General features: G+C 44.4%; 8 protein-coding genes across 8 annotated transcripts; 5 read left to right on the plus strand and 3 right to left on the minus strand.

The window, feature by feature from the left end:
• Positions 1–41: 41 nt before the first annotated feature.
• On the minus strand, positions 42–4,129 carry L199_003832 (uncharacterized protein; the record flags this gene model as incomplete). Its single annotated transcript, XM_064889560.1, has 6 exons — positions 42–292; positions 361–447; positions 543–2,225; positions 2,292–2,431; positions 2,494–2,631; positions 2,700–4,129. 6 exons carry the CDS (start codon positions 4,127–4,129, stop codon positions 42–44), a joined length of 3,729 nt encoding a protein of 1,242 aa, XP_064745632.1.
• A 3,097-nt stretch (positions 4,130–7,226) lies between these two features.
• L199_003833 (uncharacterized protein) lies at positions 7,227–8,971 on the plus strand (the record flags this gene model as incomplete). Its single annotated transcript, XM_064889561.1, has 2 exons — positions 7,227–7,533; positions 7,593–8,971. 2 exons carry the CDS (start codon positions 7,227–7,229, stop codon positions 8,969–8,971), a joined length of 1,686 nt encoding a protein of 561 aa, XP_064745633.1.
• A 446-nt stretch (positions 8,972–9,417) lies between these two features.
• On the plus strand, positions 9,418–10,801 carry L199_003834 (uncharacterized protein; the record flags this gene model as incomplete). The annotated part of the gene is made up of 3 exons (XM_064889562.1): positions 9,418–9,593; positions 9,700–10,588; positions 10,661–10,801. The coding sequence occupies 3 exons, from the start codon at positions 9,418–9,420 to the stop codon at positions 10,799–10,801; spliced, it is 1,206 nt and encodes a 401-aa protein (XP_064745634.1).
• Positions 10,802–10,891: 90 nt separating this feature from the next.
• L199_003835 (uncharacterized protein) lies at positions 10,892–12,026 on the minus strand (the record flags this gene model as incomplete). Its single annotated transcript, XM_064889563.1, has 7 exons — positions 10,892–11,015; positions 11,070–11,106; positions 11,177–11,298; positions 11,365–11,625; positions 11,717–11,806; positions 11,869–11,930; positions 11,994–12,026. The coding sequence occupies 7 exons, from the start codon at positions 12,024–12,026 to the stop codon at positions 10,892–10,894; spliced, it is 729 nt and encodes a 242-aa protein (XP_064745635.1).
• A 568-nt stretch (positions 12,027–12,594) lies between these two features.
• Positions 12,595–13,873, plus strand: L199_003836 (uncharacterized protein; the record flags this gene model as incomplete). The annotated part of the gene is made up of 6 exons (XM_064889564.1): positions 12,595–12,622; positions 12,693–12,830; positions 12,907–13,138; positions 13,232–13,380; positions 13,517–13,640; positions 13,753–13,873. 6 exons carry the CDS (start codon positions 12,595–12,597, stop codon positions 13,871–13,873), a joined length of 792 nt encoding a protein of 263 aa, XP_064745636.1.
• Positions 13,874–14,728: 855 nt separating this feature from the next.
• On the plus strand, positions 14,729–15,970 carry L199_003837 (uncharacterized protein; the record flags this gene model as incomplete). The annotated part of the gene is made up of 6 exons (XM_064889565.1): positions 14,729–14,753; positions 14,833–14,979; positions 15,081–15,306; positions 15,404–15,558; positions 15,651–15,777; positions 15,862–15,970. 6 exons carry the CDS (start codon positions 14,729–14,731, stop codon positions 15,968–15,970), a joined length of 789 nt encoding a protein of 262 aa, XP_064745637.1.
• Positions 15,971–16,495: 525 nt separating this feature from the next.
• Positions 16,496–18,236, minus strand: L199_003838 (uncharacterized protein; the record flags this gene model as incomplete). Its single annotated transcript, XM_064889566.1, has 5 exons — positions 16,496–16,529; positions 16,588–17,091; positions 17,157–17,538; positions 17,770–17,830; positions 17,898–18,236. 5 exons carry the CDS (start codon positions 18,234–18,236, stop codon positions 16,496–16,498), a joined length of 1,320 nt encoding a protein of 439 aa, XP_064745638.1.
• Positions 18,237–19,275: 1,039 nt separating this feature from the next.
• L199_003839 (uncharacterized protein) lies at positions 19,276–20,402 on the plus strand (the record flags this gene model as incomplete). The annotated part of the gene is made up of 6 exons (XM_064889567.1): positions 19,276–19,377; positions 19,438–19,542; positions 19,611–19,741; positions 19,818–19,899; positions 19,987–20,040; positions 20,202–20,402. The coding sequence occupies 6 exons, from the start codon at positions 19,276–19,278 to the stop codon at positions 20,400–20,402; spliced, it is 675 nt and encodes a 224-aa protein (XP_064745639.1).
• Positions 20,403–20,507: the final 105 nt, after the last annotated feature.

Below are 20,507 nucleotides of genomic sequence, written 5' to 3' on the forward strand. Positions count from 1 at the left end.
ATCTCCATCAAAGCTTCGTTCGGCCATATCTACCTATATCACTATAATCCCCACCTCATGGCTAAACTACTACCTACTACACTAACACTACTCAGAGCCATTAACACAGCACTCCAGACGGGTGTTAACCTAATTCCATGTATACCGTAAAACACCCCAGCGGCGAATGGTAAACAAACTACGTTGAATAACAATGCCCAGAGGAGATTGAGTTTTTGTCGGAGGATGATCTTCTTCGAAATGTGGATGAGGGTCAAGATGGAGGGAAGTGATGAAGAGAGTAAAACAAAGTCTATACATCCACACAATCAGTTAGTCATGAGTGTATATGCCGATCCTGGTAAGGATCGATGGACTCACCTGCACTAGCTAAGGTAGCTTGAGAACCATGACCCATCGCACAGCTTACATCTGCCGCGGCGAGAGCTACAGAATCGTTGAGACCGTCTACAAAGTGCAAAAGATCGATGATCCAATTCAAATTAGCTCCATGACTTGAAATTATACAAGCGATAGTAAGAAAGTTGAAAGGAGCCACTCACCCCCTACAAACATCACCAATCCTTTGCCATCCCCACTCTCGCCCTCTTTCAGATCCCTTTGCATCCCCCTTATAACCTCTGCTTTCCCTTCAGGTCCCACACCACCTTTAACTTCCCCTTCCTCCAGTCCAAGCATCCTGCTTACAGCCAGCGCAGTTGACTGATTATCTCCACTTAACATCGATACTTGTATACCCCTTTCTTTGAGCGACTTGATAAGATCCGCAGAAGTCTCTCGGGGTGGATCTGATAACGAAAAGATAGCTGATAGCTTGTACCTTTCTTCCGATGCAAGTTGAGACGCAATGGCAACTACGGATTTAGCTTGGTTAGACCATTTCTCCACTAGTTCTTGATGGGTGCTATCTAAAACCACATTATGATCCATCATATGCGCTACGTTTCCTATGAGTAAGTTGATAGTTTGATTGTCAATTTTGACGATGGCTTTCAACCCTCTCCCAGCGATTTCCTTAGTCTCAAGCACCTCAACGTGATTGATCGAAATTTTATTTTGCTTCTGGTCGTCCAGCGTATTCGATCCGGAAGCAGCCTGTTCCTTCTCAAGGTATTCCACGAGACCGACAGCCAGAGGGTGCGTACTACCTCTCTCAACTTCTTTCGTCGCTCTCTTCACCCATTCTTTCTCTTTCTCATCTCTGATCATCCACTCTTCATCCGTTACTACACTTTTGCCAATAGTCAACGTACCAGTCTTATCGAATGCGATTCGCCTGATCCTCGTAGCGGCTAAGAAAGCTTCTCCACCGCCCGACGCAAGTATCCCATTTTTTGCTGCTATACCATTTCCTACAGCGTTCGCACAAGGTACAGCCAGTCCAATCCCACATGGACAAGCAACTACCAAGGTGGCGATGGCAAATTCCAATGCGAAGAATACCCTTCCACCGGCTTTTCCTTCATCTTCATTATCTACCGTATGGGTCAAAGCGAGGATCAACCAGATTGCGAGTACTAGCAGAGAGAAGTATACGATGACGGGGACAGAGTACCCTGTTAATTTCTCGGCCATCAGTTCCAGAGGTGCCTTCCTCGCTGATGCGTCTGATACTGCCCGAATGATCTTTTCTAACATTGTATTTTCAGCTAGGTCGGTGACTTTCATGGTGATGGCGGAAGATAAGTTGACGGTACCGGTGAATACTTGATCATCGATCGATTTCTTGATTGGGAGTGATTCTCCAGTAAGTGAAGATTCGTCGCATGTAGTCTGACCTGATACGATGATGCCGTCTGTAGGAGGTAATGATCCAGGCGGAAGGAGTATAGTATCCCCAATTTCTAAGTGATCAACAGGAATGGTCCGTGTGATACTTTGGCCAGCAGCGGTGTTTTCGGATTCGAGAGTAGATGTTGATGTGGTATCTTGACTTTTCTTTCTTTCCATATCATTATGGACTTCTGTGTCATCCGATGTTGGAGGAGTCTCGACAAGTAACGCTGTGTCGGGTCGCATCTTGCCCAATAGACTAACAGCATCGGTGGTTCGTCTCTTTGCAAATGCCTCGAGGGTCCGACCGAGAAGGATGAACATGATCAAAAATACGCAACTATCGAAATACGTTCCAACACTTTCGGTACCAGGCGAAGCACGAACATCCAGAATCAACATGGCGAGTGAAGCGAAGTATGATACTGTCGTCGAAAGTACTACAAGTAAATCTATAGCCATGGCATTAGTCAGCTCGCCCTTGTTTTCAGATAACGTAGACAGTCAGCTGTACTCACCCATGCTGCCAAAAGAGATCAGCGTCTTCCAACCCAGTGGTCTAGGTGGTAATCTACGCATACTCTCCGTTCTGAGAGCAAAGGGCACTAATCGACGTAAATGGGGGCAAATAGATGCGAAAGCGCGTTTGTAGAAAAGCCTGTACAAGAATGCGAAACGATCAGTTGCATTCCAATTAGTCAGGGGACAGATATTGCTCACCTTCCCACCCCGAATTGAACCACCGAAGCTAGCGGCCAGAGTATCACTGTTCCCATATTTGCTGCTCCCCAGACTGGCTCCATCATTCTCATCTTGAATGGATTATGGTCAGGAAGGAGTATCATCGATACTATTGCGCTGTTCCACACACAACAAATTCAGCTGAATTCAGTACTTCATCGATAGAAGGATGAGGGGAAGCTTACATGATGAAAGTAGGAATAGCAAAGACAATCGCTACCGCACAATGACTAGCGAGCAGTATAACCTCCTTCTTCTGGATCTTCTTACTTCTCTCGCTCAAACTCTGAGTCTTGAGAATCTCCACTTCGAACTCCGGAGCGACATTCGAAATGCCCTCAATCAAATCTCTGATCGTAAGGGGCTGGTAAGGATGATATGCAATGGTGGTTATTGGAGATTGTAGAGTGGTGGGTGTATAGGTTTCGATTCCGGTCAGAGAATCCAAATACGAATTAACTTTTCTGACGCAGTCGTGACAGAACATTCCTTCGATCTTTAGTTGGACTGTCCTCAACTTTGGTCCCTCATCTTTCTCTTTTCCTTTCGCCGATGAAACAGAGAGTGGCTGGGAAGATGACAATACCGCTCCATAACCTACTTCCTCTATCATATCTTCAATTTGATCAGTTGTAATCTCAGAAGAATGTACAATTGTTCCGGCATTATTGAGTAAATCGATATTAATAGATTCTATACCTTCGTGATCTTGAAGAGCACGTGTGATAGCTCCAGTACATGATGCGCATGTCATTCCTTCAATTGAGAAAACGGATTTGAATGATTGCGATCCTTGTTCTTCTTCGTCTAAAGGTGTACCTTCTAGTTCTGATTTGATGACCCGAGCTTCGAATCCTATATCTTCAATCAAATTTGCTACATCTTGAGGAGAGGTGGACGACCGATGTCGTACAATACCAGACGACCCAAGTAGATTGATATTCACCGATATGATACCGGGAGTTGACTTGAGCGAAGAAGTGATGGAATTGACACATGATGCACATGTCATACCTTCAATCGAGAGCGTTGTTTTGTTCAAGCCAACTTCATCATCCTTGTTCTTCTGTATGGATGGTATCCTATCATTTTCTAGAGGTAGATCTACACCTTGACTAGACTGGGCTTCTTGTACCTGACCAAGAGCGATATCACGACCTGCTAATTCATCTTGACAGATCTTACAATGTTCCAAATGTTTCTTCTTTCTATCTTCCAGCTTTTTCCTTTCCTTCCCTCTTTTGGTTTGTAACAACAACCTTCCAATCCAACCGATTTCCTCGTCTTCACCCAAGCTATCGAGATATTTAGATCTTGAAGATCCAACGGATGATTCAGCAATTACGTTGAACCCTCCTTCACCCCTTAATACCTTTAACGCTTCTTCTATGACTCTACCGATAGTCTTCGGTCTACCATTCGACGACGAAGCGGAATTCTCTAAGTCGACAGAGAAAGTCACACTGTGAAGTAACAATGAGGTGGAGATTGATTGGATCGATTGGATGGTGGATAATAGTTGGTGGATCGTTTCGCAGCATGAGGTACAGTGCATGTTCGAGATGAGCAGGGTGATTGTGGGTAAGGAGGTTGGTAGAGATGATATGGTGGTCATTTTGATCTGTCTACGATTGATATGAGTATAAGATATTTTTAGTATGACAGTTTGATCTGTTATGGTGGCAAATTATCGAATGTTCATGGAGTGGAAAGGAGAGTATGGTTATATACCTTGTTTCTATTCAAATGGGATGGTTTCGCCTGCAATCACGTCAGCGTGAGATTAGCGGAGATCACCTTGGCACATAAAGCTCGGTCCGACTGGATAGGAAGATATTTTCGTCTTTGCATACAGCCATGAAGCACGAGTGAGCGAAAATGACTCATCCTCGGTACAAAGGACGTCTTGAGTAATGTTCAGTTCAGTTTGAGCACTTTTTGCGGAATGCCTCCACTTGACAGGAGTACTTGTATAATCACCCCATTTTTCGAATCAGATGTGTGATCGGCCTTGACCGCTTTGAGCCTTCAGGGCCAGAAGGGACGTGCAGATCACACACATTGCACCTGAAACGCGACTTGTTTTCTCTTTGTCTCCGCCATGGTCGTACTAGTATCATCAAAAGGACGAAGAAACCAAGGCCAAGCTTCGATGGAATGATACATGCCTGCGACCGCTGACAACCCGTATGACGAGCGGATCACTTTGGTAGTCCTTGTAGGAGACCATGAACAGCCATCCCATCATTCTCATGTCCTCCGTTCCCCCTATCTAATCCAAAGTTATGGGAATCATGTAAATTACGTTTTCACCCCTACCCATGGGATGATCATCATCACTTGACTTTCATGTCGAGGATCTTCTACCTGATTTATGTCCATCCTTTTCCATATCTTTTGAGGCGTACACTTGGAAAAGCCTCTTTCATCTCATTATCCACTAGTTGAACCTTGCTACACCTTCTTGAGGATGTATACGAAGAGACATAAGGATGAGAATGATTTTACCATTGCAGGTAAGGTGTCACAAGTCGCGTCTTCTCCTTTTCAGGAAGGCTTTAAATGGGAGAGGGGTATTCACTTGAATCTCGTCTAACAATTTAGTGTGTGTCCGTACCATAGAAGTTGAAGTCCAAGTCGCACTTCCTAGTAAAACATGCATCGTCACAAAGAGAGTCTTGAATCACTCATAAAACGCGCTAACAAGGAAATCTATTTCCTGATATGTGCCAAGTGATATGGTATGTTCGGAATCCCAGGGTCCATTCAAGGGTTATCCCGGTCCATCGGTTGCGATGGGTTGTTTCGTGGCTTTGTGATTGTTCGAAAAGATCAGTTACACCTTCACGCTGAGATTAAGGTAAGGTAGATCTTCAAGTATAGACGTGCTGTTGGTCTGTCTCTACTTTACATGACATGACGATCTGATTCTGGAAAGGCAAGGACATTCATATTCATAGATATAGCATTATTCCTCTCTTCTCTTTCCCTTCTTTCCCTTCTCATTATCGTTCCCCTCTTTCTTCTCTTTTTACATAGGTTTATACGACAAGACCCCTCTTGTCTCTCGACGCTTATTACACACAACAATCAACGCACGGTTGACAGGTTTCGCCGATCCCATCAATCCAATCCAAAAGAAGAGGCTTGTATATTTATATCAGATATACAAAACCCTCTCAACTTACATTCTTTACAACATCAACGCATCAGTATCAGCATCAGCATCAGTATTAGCATCGATTCACGTACATAATATATACGAACCCATCACGACAGACCGACTTTGTCTTACATTGTTTCAGTAGACACGCAAACCAAAACCAACCCGAAACCTTCCCAAAGCAAGCATCCCTTCTTAGCGGTCTTACCTGGACCAGTCCGTAATCATCCGTCCCTTGACCAGTAAAGAAGAAAGTGGAATCAACTATTCCCGGTTTCAGTGGAGTCTTGTTTCACTTATAGTCATATCCACATACGTAAACAACCTGAAGAAAACCAATTCAATTCGGTCTTCTAAAAAGAACAACAGGTACTCAAGTATCAAGTGGATATTATATAAGATCGAAAGCAAACAATCCAAAATCCGAGAAGGAACGATATCTTCTTTGTTTTGCTAGTTGGTTGATCTTTAGAAATAGACGTTGATCGTTTAGTTGCTGCTGTGCAGTCCAAGGACCAGGTGTCTTTTCATTTGTGAGTGACGTTCTTTTGTTGATTTCATCTTTTCCATTTGCCTGTTGGTGTGTGTGAGTGTGTGTGTGATCGATGGATGGAAGCACGGTGGCGCGATTGGTACTTGACGTCGATGGCCATGCTCCGTTATACTGAATACTCTGCTCGAGCTCGAGGATCAAGTTGGATGAAGAAATAAAATAAAGAGAGATGGGGAATGGGTCAGAGCGGGTGTGTCATGGCGTGTTTCACCTCGATACCATCGTCTATTTCCTTCACAACCTCATGTATACGCCAGTTCCATCAAACCTAGTATCATCCAACGTGATACCAAAAGACACGTATGACTCGTCTGTTCTATGTGTGTTGTGTGCCCCAGCGTGATCGATCTGTTAGGTCTTGGTCTATCCCTTTCATCTCCCCCTCTTATCGTTGATAGCTCCTTTGTCAACGCGTTCGTCAATCCCAATCCATTTCATTCCCATCACCTTCAATTCCGACATCGTTCGTCTTTCTCTTCTCTCTTCATCGTTCATCTGAACTATCTGTTTCGCCTTCCATTTCTACCCAATTAACATCTTTACACCTGCCGTGCAGCTTACACTCATCTCAAACTCATCTAAAACATATAATCTCAAAGGCTGATCAACCTTTTTTGACTACCACGCGCAGATATCCCCTCCTCTCACACTCTTACATTGATAATAGAATCTTCCTTTCATCCTCCTCTTTTGAGAAAGGATCATTAACTTACCAAGTTTTACCTAGAGTATAATCCTTTTTACCTTACGTTACATTGCTTTACTCTTTGACTTGGTAACCTATCTCCTTTTCCAACATCTCTCTTTTTACCAACTAAAACAGCAACTTCCAACATAATCGACTTTCTGGTTCTGGTAACCTACGTATTTATATAAAGATCAAACTTATCAACTCAAGCAAAAGCAGGTCTCAGTTAATCGATCAGTAATCAGTAATAAGTAATTCTCGATCTGGACATCTACATTTTCAGTCAAACACAGGGTTTATCAGGCAAAATGGCTCAAACCATCTCGTTCCAACCTTCTCACCCTCTCAACTTCTACTGTCCTTCTTCGCCCGACCCTACTCCTCTTCGATTACTAGCTTTCTCAGTTGCCGAGGCAGCTCTTCAACCCGATCCCAACTCTCCTTCATTCAACATGGCCATGGGTAAGATGCCTACCCCGCTCGAAATGGAAGGTTGGTCTGATCAACCTTCAGTCAAACCTTGGGAAAGACGCGTATCTCAACCCCAGACTCAAGCTCGGAAATCTCTTTGGGATGTTGTCGAGCGTGCGAAGGGAAGACGGGTTCAAGAGAAACGTGAGTCGTCCTTCCGCTCTCTACTCGTCATACCTGTTGATTGATTGATCACATTACAGCTTCGCCAGCTTCCACCGAATCAACTCTTCCTCAAAGCCCACCTGTCTCGCCCTCATCGTACAACTTTGTGCTCCCTCCTAACTCACCTCTCGCTGCGTCAGTAGCAGCCGGTAACTCGCCCTCGAAGAAATCCGAGCCATCCTCATCAATGCCACGAACCGATTATTTCCCCTTGTTCACTCAGTCCGCTCATCCATCTCCTTCTAAGACTACTTTTTCAGGATTGGATCAAAGTCGACCACCACCTGAGTTCGTCCCTCGACTATCTGCTGTTGAATTCTCAGCCAAATCCAAGAAGACTTCTTCAGTCGCTGCCAAGCATGGTAGGACCAAGTCCGATATTGGCTCCGGATCGCCTTCCAGTGATTCTTCCGAGATCACCGCTGAGGAGAAAGCCAAAGCTAGATCGAAGTTACCCAGTGTGCCTTCCAGATTGCCCAGTCTCGCTCAGATCCAAGCTAGAATCTCTACCGATCACAAGCGATGTTCTTCAGCTGGATCACCTAACAGAATTAGGACAGTCTCAAGAACTGATTCTCAAGAATCCATCGAAGTGATCAAGACTCCCACAGAGGAATCACCAAGACGTGAAGCTCGAATCGTCCTCGCGTCCATCCTGAGCAACAGGAGACCTGCGACTCCTCCTACGGAACCTTTGACTACTCCCGTCAAAGAACCTAGATTGGCCCCTTTTCTCAGAGAACGAACTACCGGAAGATTATCTGGATCGGGACCGGGCGGTAAAGCCAGACCGATGTCGATGCCACCAATGTCTCTAGGTGAATTACCTTCTTTCGAAGCTATCGCAGCTACTTTCAACTCTTCCAAGTCTAAGCCATCCTTGAGAGTTACCCCTCCCAAAGAGCGATCGACCTCTTTCACCTCTGGCACTGGTGCTGGGAACGTCCCTTCACCTACTAAAGGTGCTTTCTCCAGGTTCAGTGCGAACGGCATGATTACTCCAACAGAATCGAGATTCAGAATCAACTCTTTGGACTCTTACTGTACACCTACCAAGCAACCTTCTCCTTCACCCAGAAGAGCCTTCAGTTCACCTTCGCCCGCCTCCCCTACCGAAAGTATCAGATCGTCCTTCTCCAACCTTAGTGGAAGTCCATCTTTGTCCGTACCTATGATCACATGTACACCTGCACCTCAAACTATCCTGAAGAACGGTGTTGAACAAGATTCGGATGAAGAAGGTGAAGGTGATGTGGTCTTGTTTGAAGGTGATTCATACGATAATGATGTGGAATCTGATTTCGGATCAGAAGCTGATGCTGGAGCTGCGAGTGAACAAGAGGAAGAGATGAAAGAGAGAGAGAAAAGAGCAGAGGCAATGAAGAAGAGATTGATGTTGAGAAGACGATCTGACTGAGGTGAAACGAACGAATATGATATGATAGATGATCACTTTGATCTCTTACTGTAAGATATTTTCGATAATATGTACAATTCTTATTCATACAAAGTAGAATGGCCTAGTGCCATTTCCTTTACATTTTGACATAGTTGAACTATGATAATTAACCAAACATAGCACGTAGACGTAGATGTAGAATATCGATTTGATGCGATGCCGATGATAGGCTCGAACAATGCATATTATGTGAATGACAATGATGGTGCTTGGTGATAGTGACTGAACAACGCAAAGAATAGGAGATGGATGCGGTTCAGTTCCGATGGAAGAGAGGAGTGGATGTTGAGGACGCGTTTGATGATGACTTTGACAGCCCAAAAATCAAGATGGGTCTTGTCTGCCTCCTTAATCTTTCACTCTTCCTGTCTTCTCCGCACGTTCTGTTGACCAACCTGACCACCATGTCCTCTAACGAACTCATCCCTTTATTCCCATCAGCTACTCATCCAGCTATACCCATCTCAGCTCAGATCCTGTCCACCCTCAGACACCTTACCGGACCGGGCAAAGGTAACGATCTGAAACCCGAGGAGAGAGCAGCTTTAGTTGGTGTATCTGCCTTGTTGGGATGTGAGAAGTGAGTATCGTTATGTACTATCACTTCACTTACACATCCAGTATATATGTTCACATGAGGAATCCATGTTGAGCTGAGCTGAAAATACTGTATCCCTGGATGGTAGAATACAAAGTAAAGATTTACCATTATCGTCCGCTCAAAAAGCCTCGTCCGTCTCTCCAGCCCATTTCCGTTCGACCCTCTCCAAATGTCGAATCTTACTCGAATCGATACCCTCTCCTTCCGTCTCACCTTCCAAACGCTCAACAGGAGGATCACCTTCCAAAAGATCATCAACGTCAACGGCTGGTAATTCACCTTCAAAGAAATCCTCCAACTCCCACTCCAATTCGTTGGGTATCCCTGAAGATATAGATATAGAAGAAAGTATAACACCCTCTGGAGGAGTACGTCCAGAAGACGTTTTAAGTCCATTACAGACTCCCAAAAAGAAATACAAGTTCAGTTCTGGATTAGATATCAGTTCATTGGTCAAATCGCCAAGAACACCTAGGACATATGATAGTGTCATTGCAAGTCCTTTACGACAGAGTGTAACTAGACAACCTTCTACCAAACATCCACAGCACACCACGAAGAACCAGCAGGAAGAGGAGGATGTAGAAAGGACACCAAGTAAGAAAAATAAATTTATTGCTACTCCCGGTCACGGTCCTGGAGTGGATCTTGAAAATCCACCTCCTGCTAGTGCGATTAGATCAGTCCAGAAACGAAGAAAGGGTGAAGATCCATCGGCTTTTTTTGCGCTCCGACCGGGATCAGGAAACATATCGCATACTCCTGATAAAATTGGGTCTGGAGGAGGAGGGCAAGAGGTGGAAGGAGAAGGATGGATGCATCGACGTCCGGAGGAGACTCATCGGAAGAACAAGGTGAGAAGGGTCGACCAAGAGGGAGAAATACGAAGGAAGAAGAGGAAGGAAGTTAGGAAAGTCGATTGGACGTATAAGGAGGGCGTGTGGGGTAGACAGAAAGAGGCAGAATTGGATCAGGTGAGTTGCTATGCCATAGCATGATGACATGTATATTGGGTCAACGCTGATGGTTGATGAGGACTTCTATAGGTATGGAAGGATCTGGATATATGGTTAGAGAGGAATGATATGTCGAGTATAGAAGATACTCCGGTCAATGGAAGGAACGCGGTGGATATACTGCTGAGTCTCGTATCGGGTTCAGCAGAAAGTAAAGGGGACGGGCATTGATGATCCATTGGCTATCATTGGAGAGGTCATGTTCCTATATCGAGTGTTGTTTGTATACTAAGTTCACGTTGTATCTGTGTCAAATGCATTCTACGTTCTTTTCAAGCTCTTGCTTAGTATTCTATAATCTACTTCTTCCTCCTCTTCCTCCTCGTCTTCATCGACAGGTTCTTCCTCATTGATCCGTGTAGGATCTATCTCATCGGGTATATACCTGAGAGGTGCATATCAGCTTGAATTTTGGTCAGATGGACATGATGTGACACACCCTTGTCTGGTATAAAATGCTAAAGCGGACTCATTACCTATGCAGAACGAAGTTATCTCCTGCAACACATCTTTCCTCTTGATCTGTCAGATTAGATATCGACTCACTCTTCAGACACGTCAACATGACTTTATCCAGCCCCCTTCTCCTCCCTATATCTTGCAGTATATCCAATAACCTCTTACCCAATCCTTGACCTCGGCACTTGCTGGAAAGCTGCACTTCGTAGCTATAGGCGAGATCATCTATACGATCAACCACTAGTGGTAGGTCTACAAAATGATTGGTCACTTACCAATAAGCAACCTCTGCATCTCTACTACTTAGAGTTTCTTCCGTATCAAACCTGAACCCGCAGAAGCCCAGTAAATTATCATAATCAAAATCCGTCGGTGTCTCTTTAGCCTTCCCTTTCTTGTTGTTACCACTTACGATTGGTATTGGTGTTGAGGAAAGTGACTGGGGAGGGGAGAGAAGTATGATGTACCTCGCATCTCGATTAAATAGTTCTTCTCGTTTGGATCGTTCGGTATATGGGAAAGAAGATGTTTTCTGACTGTGCACCCACACCAATCATAAGTTCACACTTTAGCATCCAATTCATGTTGGTGACCATTGGGATTATATGACAGTTGAGAGGTACTCACAGGTCATACATATTTTCATCAAACAGCGTGAATATCGAATCCTGAGCTTTCTTCGAGAGATTCTCCGATTTCACCAGCGATATCTCATACCTATCTTATTGAGATACTGATAAGCTTTTCCTGTCCAGACTGCTAGACGAAGAGAAGCTTACGATCGGCCTTCTTTTAGCTTATCGATCTTAGGTAACTCAGGCGCTAGGATGAACGTTGAGGCCTTTACCGGAAGGAAATTTGATCAGTAAATCATTAGGCAAACGAGATGCAAGCCTTGACTTACCGCATTGGCTGATCTGATCTTGGGAGTTGCCATCGTTTAGCTTTCAACTTATCACTCTTGCTCCTCTCCGGTTCTACAATCAATTGTTACTGTTGAAAGACGTTATTCGTTTGTCTTTGACAAGAAGAGGGAAGAGAAGAAGGTTGCTGGACTTGTGCAGTAGTGATTTTGGACAACCTCCACTTCGTTTGTTGACGGTAGACAGTAACTTCACAATTCTTCAGTGGCGGCGCTTGTCAGACAAGTGGCACTATAGTGGAGTGTAGCGTTTCGAAGGCCCAGACTGACATGAGTCAAGGGGTTATCAGTGCAAGATTTGCTTTCATAAAAGGTGATGTGTGATATTATGTATGTATCGCCTTATGATCTCATCAAAGGATATAATTGACATCTGAAGATTTAAGTGCCCTTCCTTTCATCTACTCATGTTGATGATTAGTCTCAGATCTGATCAAAACCTCAATGAGCCCATTCCAATTCGTGTTCAAGACTTGTCTTTTTGTCATTCATTCTAGACTGTCTTGTCATAAATCATTTTGTTTACTTGCTGAGTGACAGGTAGAATATCCTGCTGCTCATACAAAGCCAAGAACCATATACCATGACTCATCATCAGATCTTAGCAGGTGGTGAGCTCGCATCGTTGCTCTTTGAACTCGCCGAGTGTACTGTCGCTGAGACGACATGACTTTGATGAAGCTCTGACTCTTCTGAGTGTCAGTCAAGCAGCCATTGTTCCCTCCTATAGCCCTCGCTTAGCAGCACCGGACCCTGCCCCACCTGCCGTCCCACCGCTTTTCGGCGTCAACGGGCCAGTCTTGTCAGATGCCATACAAAGTCAGTCTACCCTCATTTTACTTGACAGATTGATGAATGTGAACGTGACTGATGATCTGAGTGACTTTTCCAACAGAGATGGACTCGAACTCTACAGATGATCCACAAGCATGGTACCCTGCGACAGCAGCCATTCTGGCCAATGTCAACTCATCGTCTATCCAGAATCTTTTCGACCAATTGTCCACTACGGGAAGTACCACTACCGTAAAACTTCATTTGTTAGATGGTGGAGTAAAGAATTATACGGTGGATTATGCCCAGGCGGTGGTGAATGGATCGCAAGTCATGGGTGATGATAATGTCGGGTAAGTTTGAGGTTACCACATCCTCCTCTCAACCTATCTGTGTATGTACGTACTGCTCAGTATACCACATGCTGAGCGATACTTGAAATGCAGATGGCCGGCTGTGCTCCGATCAGCTATCATACAGCATAATACTCCCGGAGTCGAGACATACAGATTAGGTCAAGGAGTAGCTAAAGACTGTTTGAAAGTATTGACTGGTGAGACATATAGAGCGGATCAGGTAGAGACTGTTGATTTATGTGAGTTTGAACCTCTCTCTCTGATTACCATTGTAAGGATCGAGAAAGGAATCGCTCCAAGGTGTCATGTCATGATCACTGCCTGCCAATTCTGATTCCGACACTGACACTGACTGACTTTTCGGTACCCTTACAGGGAACGTTTGGAATGATATCGGTCCCGATAAACAGCCTTTCATCTTCCGTACGGTTGAACAAGGAGTTACTAAGTTAACGCCTGAACATGATTATGGGGTAGTACAAGTATTCAAGGAGAACAAGTGAGTGGCGGGATACAGCATTGAACCTAATCATCGACAGTTGCACGGTGATTCACCTCAAAGTCGTGTTGCTTGCTGATATCCTGTATCAATTTTGCGATTGACCTACTAGAACGATCGACCTCTACGATCCCAATCCTGAAGTGGGACGGAGAGTGTACAGCTGGGACGATATTGTCAAAGATTTAGATATCGTCTCGTGGCCTGTTGACCTTACCAAAGAGGTGGACTGATTTTCCCAGACAATCTTTCATGGTATTGCTGTGCACGATATATCTTACTTGACGCATCATGTTTTGTCCTCTGTAGCACCTATTTCTGTGTTGTGATGGACGATGATACCCCGCCTTGCTTATATATCCAATATGCAACTCATATTTAGTATATCTCAATGAGATCAAGGCTAATTGCAACTTCAACCGTGAAATGTTATGACACCATCTATACGCTGTGGTATTCTACCTGCCAATTCTTCTATGTCCTTGGATGACCGATCAACATGCAACGGCCAAGAAGTCAGTACACATGGACGAACAACTCGACCTGATGATACACTAGAACACTAGCACAGGAGCGAGTCCTCTCACTAATGTGTCACTTACCCCTTAGAGAACAAGGAGATGGAAGATATCTCATCGGATCGGGACAAAGGGAAAAGAAATGCAACTCTGGTAAATCACAATACGGTACATGAGATCTAGTATAGCCTGCAGTAATGAACAGCATGCTAGCTTGAAATCACGGCACAATTGCGGGATCAAGGTGTTGAAAGGTGGAATGAATGGGGTAATGAGAAAGATAAGTATAAAGATGACATTCTCCCTTTCATTTAATCCGTTCATCTACAAGGATTGATTAACTTGAAGCAGAAAGGAGATCGATCAAACGGAGACATAGACCTATGTGGATTATGTGTCGTAACTTGTTCGATTGTGAAATCCGAGCGGCTTAATCAATCGTTGTGTTTACAAGTACAATAAGTTGATAAAAGTGTATCACTTACATCTCACGGTATACTTCGATACTCTAAGATTCATTGTAATATAATGTACTGTGTCTATATATCTTTGAACGGTCTGCGTAAGAATATGTTCACCAGTGCTTTATTAGCTGGTGAGCTCAGTGTTTCTTCATCTCGTAAGGACTGATCATGATCATGAAGCATGGCGTATAACATATTCATAAATTGCAGTTTTATGTTATATTTGGGCTGGACCCATAAATGTGGCCCTTGCCAGACCCGTAGATAGTCTACCAGGTCAAGATGAGCAGTTCAAAGATAATATCGCTGGACCGTTGTGGTCCGAAGGCGGTCCAGTCGTAACGGACGTTTTACAGGGTGAGTGATCCCATTCCAATTGATCCGAGCCCTCCATCAGCCAACATGGAAATTTCTGCTTGTTATCTTTATCTCGTCGGGTTGAAATACTATATATATAGGACCGGAAGGGGAATGTTGGTTTCAAGCTACTTTGGCTGCACTCGTCAAATGTCATCCAGCCACTATTACAAATATCGTGGAAGATATCGGTATAGGCAATGGTGAGGAGGGTAAAGATACAGATAAGGCAAAGATCAAACTTCTTACTAAAGATGATGAATGGAAGACTTTTGAGGTGGATCACAAATCTTCTGTTACGGGTATAGCAGATGGTTTAACCAATTGGTCAGTAACTCACACCGAACTCAGAGCGGGTGACATGCGTGGTTTGGTAAGGTGTGATACGTTTTAGTGACCGATGATTTGGTATTATTGTACATAGGTGGCCAGCAGCTATCAAAAGAGGAGTGATGAAAATGGGTGGATATGAGGGTGTAAAAGAAAATACCCTAGATGGTGGAAAAGCTTCAAACGCCTTGAGGTTCTTAACCGGTAAAGAGGTTGATGCGATAATCGAGCCAACTATCGCAGGAGCTTGTGAGTCCTCCTCTACACCATGCCATACAGTACTGTAAAGTCAAGTATAATATACTGCAGCTCATCGTTGATACGGTACTCGTTCCTTCTAGGGTATTGGATCAAACACTCCAACAATAGCCGAATGGTGATCGGTACTCAAGGCGATACATCCAAGTTAAATGACGGACACGCATACGCTGTAATGTCATATAGCGGGGATGGACCTGATAACGCAAGGTGAGTCCAGATTCACACGTAAGATACTCATCAGCTGAACCTTGTTTGCTGACTTTTTTTCTGCTTGATCACCATCGAACTCAGAGCAAGGTTACGTGATCCGAATAACGGAGTGAAATGGTACGACCTCAAGGATATCGTAGACAATATACAGAATATCGCTGGATTGGCAGGTTTCGCTAGTGTACCTTGATGGCTTGATGTTTAGCTGTACTGTACATACTTTCCTGTCTTCCTAAGATCTCAACTAGTCTCAATATGTATCCTCAGTGTCTGTTGTCTGATGATCCTAAACCCCATAATAATTCGGACTACTCGTCAGAAGTGAGATTATCAGGTGCATGTATGAATACAAAAATTAATACAGGATGTCTCTCTCATCTCCTTTTCTATCCTCTCAACCCAAAACCCCCCTTCCTTCCATAGCACAGCACAACGCACAACTAATTTATAGTCTGGCACATACACGTATAAACAAGTGGGAAAAGAGATATTATGATGCTTTGTATAGATTGACATAGTTGTTTGAGATCACGTGTTGAGTGTGATTGAAGTATGGGTTAATGGCAGCAAGGTATCAGAGAATTGGTCATCGGTCGTTGAGAAAAGGAGAATCATTTAGATAGGAGGACGACTTGACCAGCAAGTCATAGCTGGATTTTCAGAATATCAGGGAGTCGAACAAAAGATTTAAAATATATGGATGGGGGAAAGAGGTTTAGTATCCTCTATATTGAGCAGCTTGGGCGTATCTACACCATCGTAATAATCAGCCAAACATTCCTTGTTTAAAGCTCGTGTTACACTCACGGTCCATCAGCACCTCCAGTAGGTCTACCCAAAGCACCATATTCACTTGCATTGGGGAAAGACAGTTCACCAGGGTAAACACCTTGCTGATCATGTTGGTGCATTGCTTGAACATGTCCGTGTCCGTGACCTGAACCACTTCCGATCGAATTACCTCTTTGCAAGTCCGCGTAACCTGCATCATCTTGAGTAAGAGGAGCACCTTGGTAAGTTGCATAACCTTGATGATCTTGTGTGACAGCTTGGGGAGGGTACTGATATTGATCGTAACCATGTTGAGGTTGACCTTGTTCGTTGTATGCAGCCTCGTAATCGTATTGTTCAGCGTGGGCATAAGGATCTTGGTTGTACATTGCATAAGCACCAACACCGGCTGTACCAACTGTGAAATCGTGAGGGGGAACACCAGGGACATGGTTAGGATCATCGAGCTCGGCAACCAATTCTCTTCGTTGTCTTGACGCAGATGAATTGGAAGCGGTTCGTTGAAGTGTTTTCTCAAAGCTATTCAAACGAAAACGAATCAGGTTGATACCCCACATAAGCCGTTGAGGAGAAAGGAAACTTACAAGTCATCGTTCATATCACCGTTGTTAGGCGAGAAGTCAATAGGGTTCATCCTCTTGCCGAACCTGTTCGAAGGTCTCAACTTCCATTTTCTGAACAATGTCCAACCGATACCTGCCGCACCGACCACGGAGGCGACAACGATAATAGCGATCAAAGCGGTTTTACCGATACCTGAAGATTTCTTTTCTCCCTCGGCAGACTCGGCAGTCGACGAAGCTTTATGGGTGCTTTGTGACTTTGATGCGGTGGTGACGAGAACAACGGTCGAATGAGCGGTGGTAGATGCCGCGGCGGACGTAGCGACCTGAGAGATCGTGCTGGGAGCGGCTTCGGTCGAGATTGAGGTTGAAGATTCCACATCTGATGAAAGAGTTGAGGAGACTGATGATGATGAGAAGTAATATGACTGGTCAGCTATACTTGAACTTGTACTTGATGTCATTTGATAGGAGACACTTGAAACGGAACTTGAGAAGGCAAAATCTGTATCCGCACTTGTACTCGTACTTGATTCTGACAGGGTACTTGAACCTGTACTTGTAATTGTACTTGTGCTCACACTTGACAGATTTAGGGAATGAGAGGGTAAGGGAAGAAGAAATGGATATTCACTTGTATCTGAAGTCACACTAGAGGTTGCGAGATCTTCTGTCGACGTTGAAGCAGCGGAAGACTATTGGATATGGATATCTCGTCAGCTCATCCATTCAGTCCATTTCTATGGATCTGGTTGAACTGACAGTAGCAGTACTCGAAGAAAGTGTGGTTGAAGGTAGACCATCACCGAATTTCCCACTGTTTGATGCGCTGGTCACTGCACTAGTGATGGCATCATCGTCATCTTGGGCTGCAGAGGCAGTGGCAGAAGTAGCGAGGTTGGTTTGGGTCGCTGAAGCTTCAGCGTTGTGCTGGGAGATCGAAGCTAAAGTACCATTATCGATGACGCCGCCTGCTCTCGGGACCGGTCGATTGGCATCTACGACCGCTCGTGCATGATGTCTCCTATGAGGATGAGCGGGTGGTGCTCCTTGATGGGCCAACACTAAGGGGAGAAGTAGAAGGGTAGCGGAGATGTGCATGTTGGAAGATCTGTAAGGAAAGAGTGATCAAAGGAAAGTGTAGGCAATATACGTTAGCGATCGTCGATGAGAGCGAGATGGGGAGGTGAATGACGAGTGATATCTTGATATGATATGTTCTGAATGATACTGACTGGTAGATGAGACGAGTATACGATGATGACAAGGACTGATGACCACGATTGTTTATCAATCTAAAGAGCGACTTTCTTCAGCAAGTAGGTATCACGATTGTATACGGTATGGTATGGTATGGTGTGGTATGTATGAGGTTGAGCTTGGGCCCGTTTGTGTTGGTCGGACCGCAAAGGATGAAAGGAGCGTGTGTGTGAATTATATTGTGGTAGGTGTCTACTTGTCAACAAGTAAAGGCTAGGCTGGTATTCAGTTGAAGGCGGGTCTGTTTAGACTGAGGTTTAAGAAGGAAAAAAGAAGTCGGAGTGAAGTAGATCAATCAAGTGATCTTCGTTTGTTCTTTTGTTGTTGTAAAGATGAGGGAATGAAAAGTGAAAGACAAGCACAAGCACAGCTCTGCGTAGGATGAGGAAGAGGATGAGAGAGAGATGCATGTTCCAGACCTGACAGCTTTATTACCTGTTATTTACGCACAGATCGTTTCATCCGACACGACAACGGGCACAAAACAATCAATCACGTCCCTCTTTGTCCTGCTGCCCCTGACCCTGAATCATACCGTACTCTCTGAGATCAGTGGAGAGACGCGACTTTGGGCCAATTCGCGCTAAATGCGAGCTAAAGGGGGCGGGTGAACAGGTCTGTTGAATACGTAATATTGTGATCAAACCGGAGATCGCGGCTATGTCCACTTATGGCATGGGATTGACAGGTAAATATAGCAGTGGAGGAATGTATGTGTATGTTGATGACGATTTTTGCAATGTTAAATGCTCGCCTCACACATAATCAGCTACAATCAGTCGAGTACAAGGCGAAGAATGATCAAACAGAGTATATAGCCTGGCTAGTCAGGCTATACAGTGTACACAGCTCTCGGATCGACCACAAAATATCATCAAAGATGTCGAAGCAACCACCTGGACCGACCCTGATTCAAGTCCCCAACCTATTCTCGATAGTCGAACCTGGTGTTTACAGATGTGCGAGTCCGACTGCAGCTCAGGTGAGCTATGCTGGAGCTATCATAGTTGAGACTATCGCTCACTAACCTTCATACTTTCAGATACCGTTTTTATCATCTCTGAATCTTCGAACGATAGTGTCTCTCACACCTGAACATCCTATCAAACCGTTATTGACGTTTATGAGAACATCCGGTATAGACTTTGTGAGTTACCCACGATTCATAAATACATTCGGTTTGCATGCGCTGATGTTATCCTTATATCTCATTAGATCCATCTAGGATTGACATTATGGCGACCTCCTGGAACAGAATGGAAACCCGTACGAGATGAAGTTATCAAGGTTACGTTAGAGAAATATATACTAGATACTCGTGCGCATTCCATACTGCTTATTGATCCGTAAGTATACACTTCCATGACTTCTCTACGGTATGTGGACGAGACTGTGCTAATAAATCGTGGGTTGGATTGATAGTATCGGAGTACATCAGACAGGATGTGTGGTTGGTGCGTTGAGGGTGATGCAGGGATGGAACTTCGCTTCTACGCTTGTCGAGGTGAGTAAACTCATTTGTAGTAACGCCTACACCCACCACAGGAGTCTCTGCATAGTATGAACCGCTGACTTCTCGATGTACAACCAGTACCGGGCTCATGCGGGTAGTAAACATAGATATGCGGATGAGCAGTATATAGAGGTAAGTAATTCATCTGCACACAAATACTTCCTCTCCTCTACCTCACATAGTTCATCTTGACTCCCAATCCTCGGGCATCCCTGGCCATACCTTTTTTTTTTCTTTTTGTGCCCTGTCTGATCTCGTGATAAAGAGGATATTGATCGTGTCGATACGCCTAGCTATTTGACCCAGACCTGGTGAACCTTCCACCCCCTCAATATAGGCCATTATGGTGGATACCTTCCTCAACAATAGACGATGAATCATCAGCAGAAGAAGGAGAAGAAGAATCTCAAACTGTCAATCGAGAAGTGAACGGCATAGTACCTGGTCAAGAAGGCGTCAAGCCAGATGAACCGGACGAAGTTGTTGTACAATAGCATGTATCAATATCTGACCATTGGCTCGACTCACATATGCCATGTCTAGGCTAGCATGCATATTACCTAGAATTCATAAGAGTGGGAGTGAGAGATGAATATGAT

The sequence above is a fragment of the Kwoniella botswanensis genome, chromosome 1 (assembly GCF_036426115.1).
Source record: "Kwoniella botswanensis chromosome 1, complete sequence".
In the NCBI taxonomy this organism is placed as follows: Eukaryota; Fungi; Basidiomycota; class Tremellomycetes; order Tremellales; family Cryptococcaceae; genus Kwoniella; species Kwoniella botswanensis.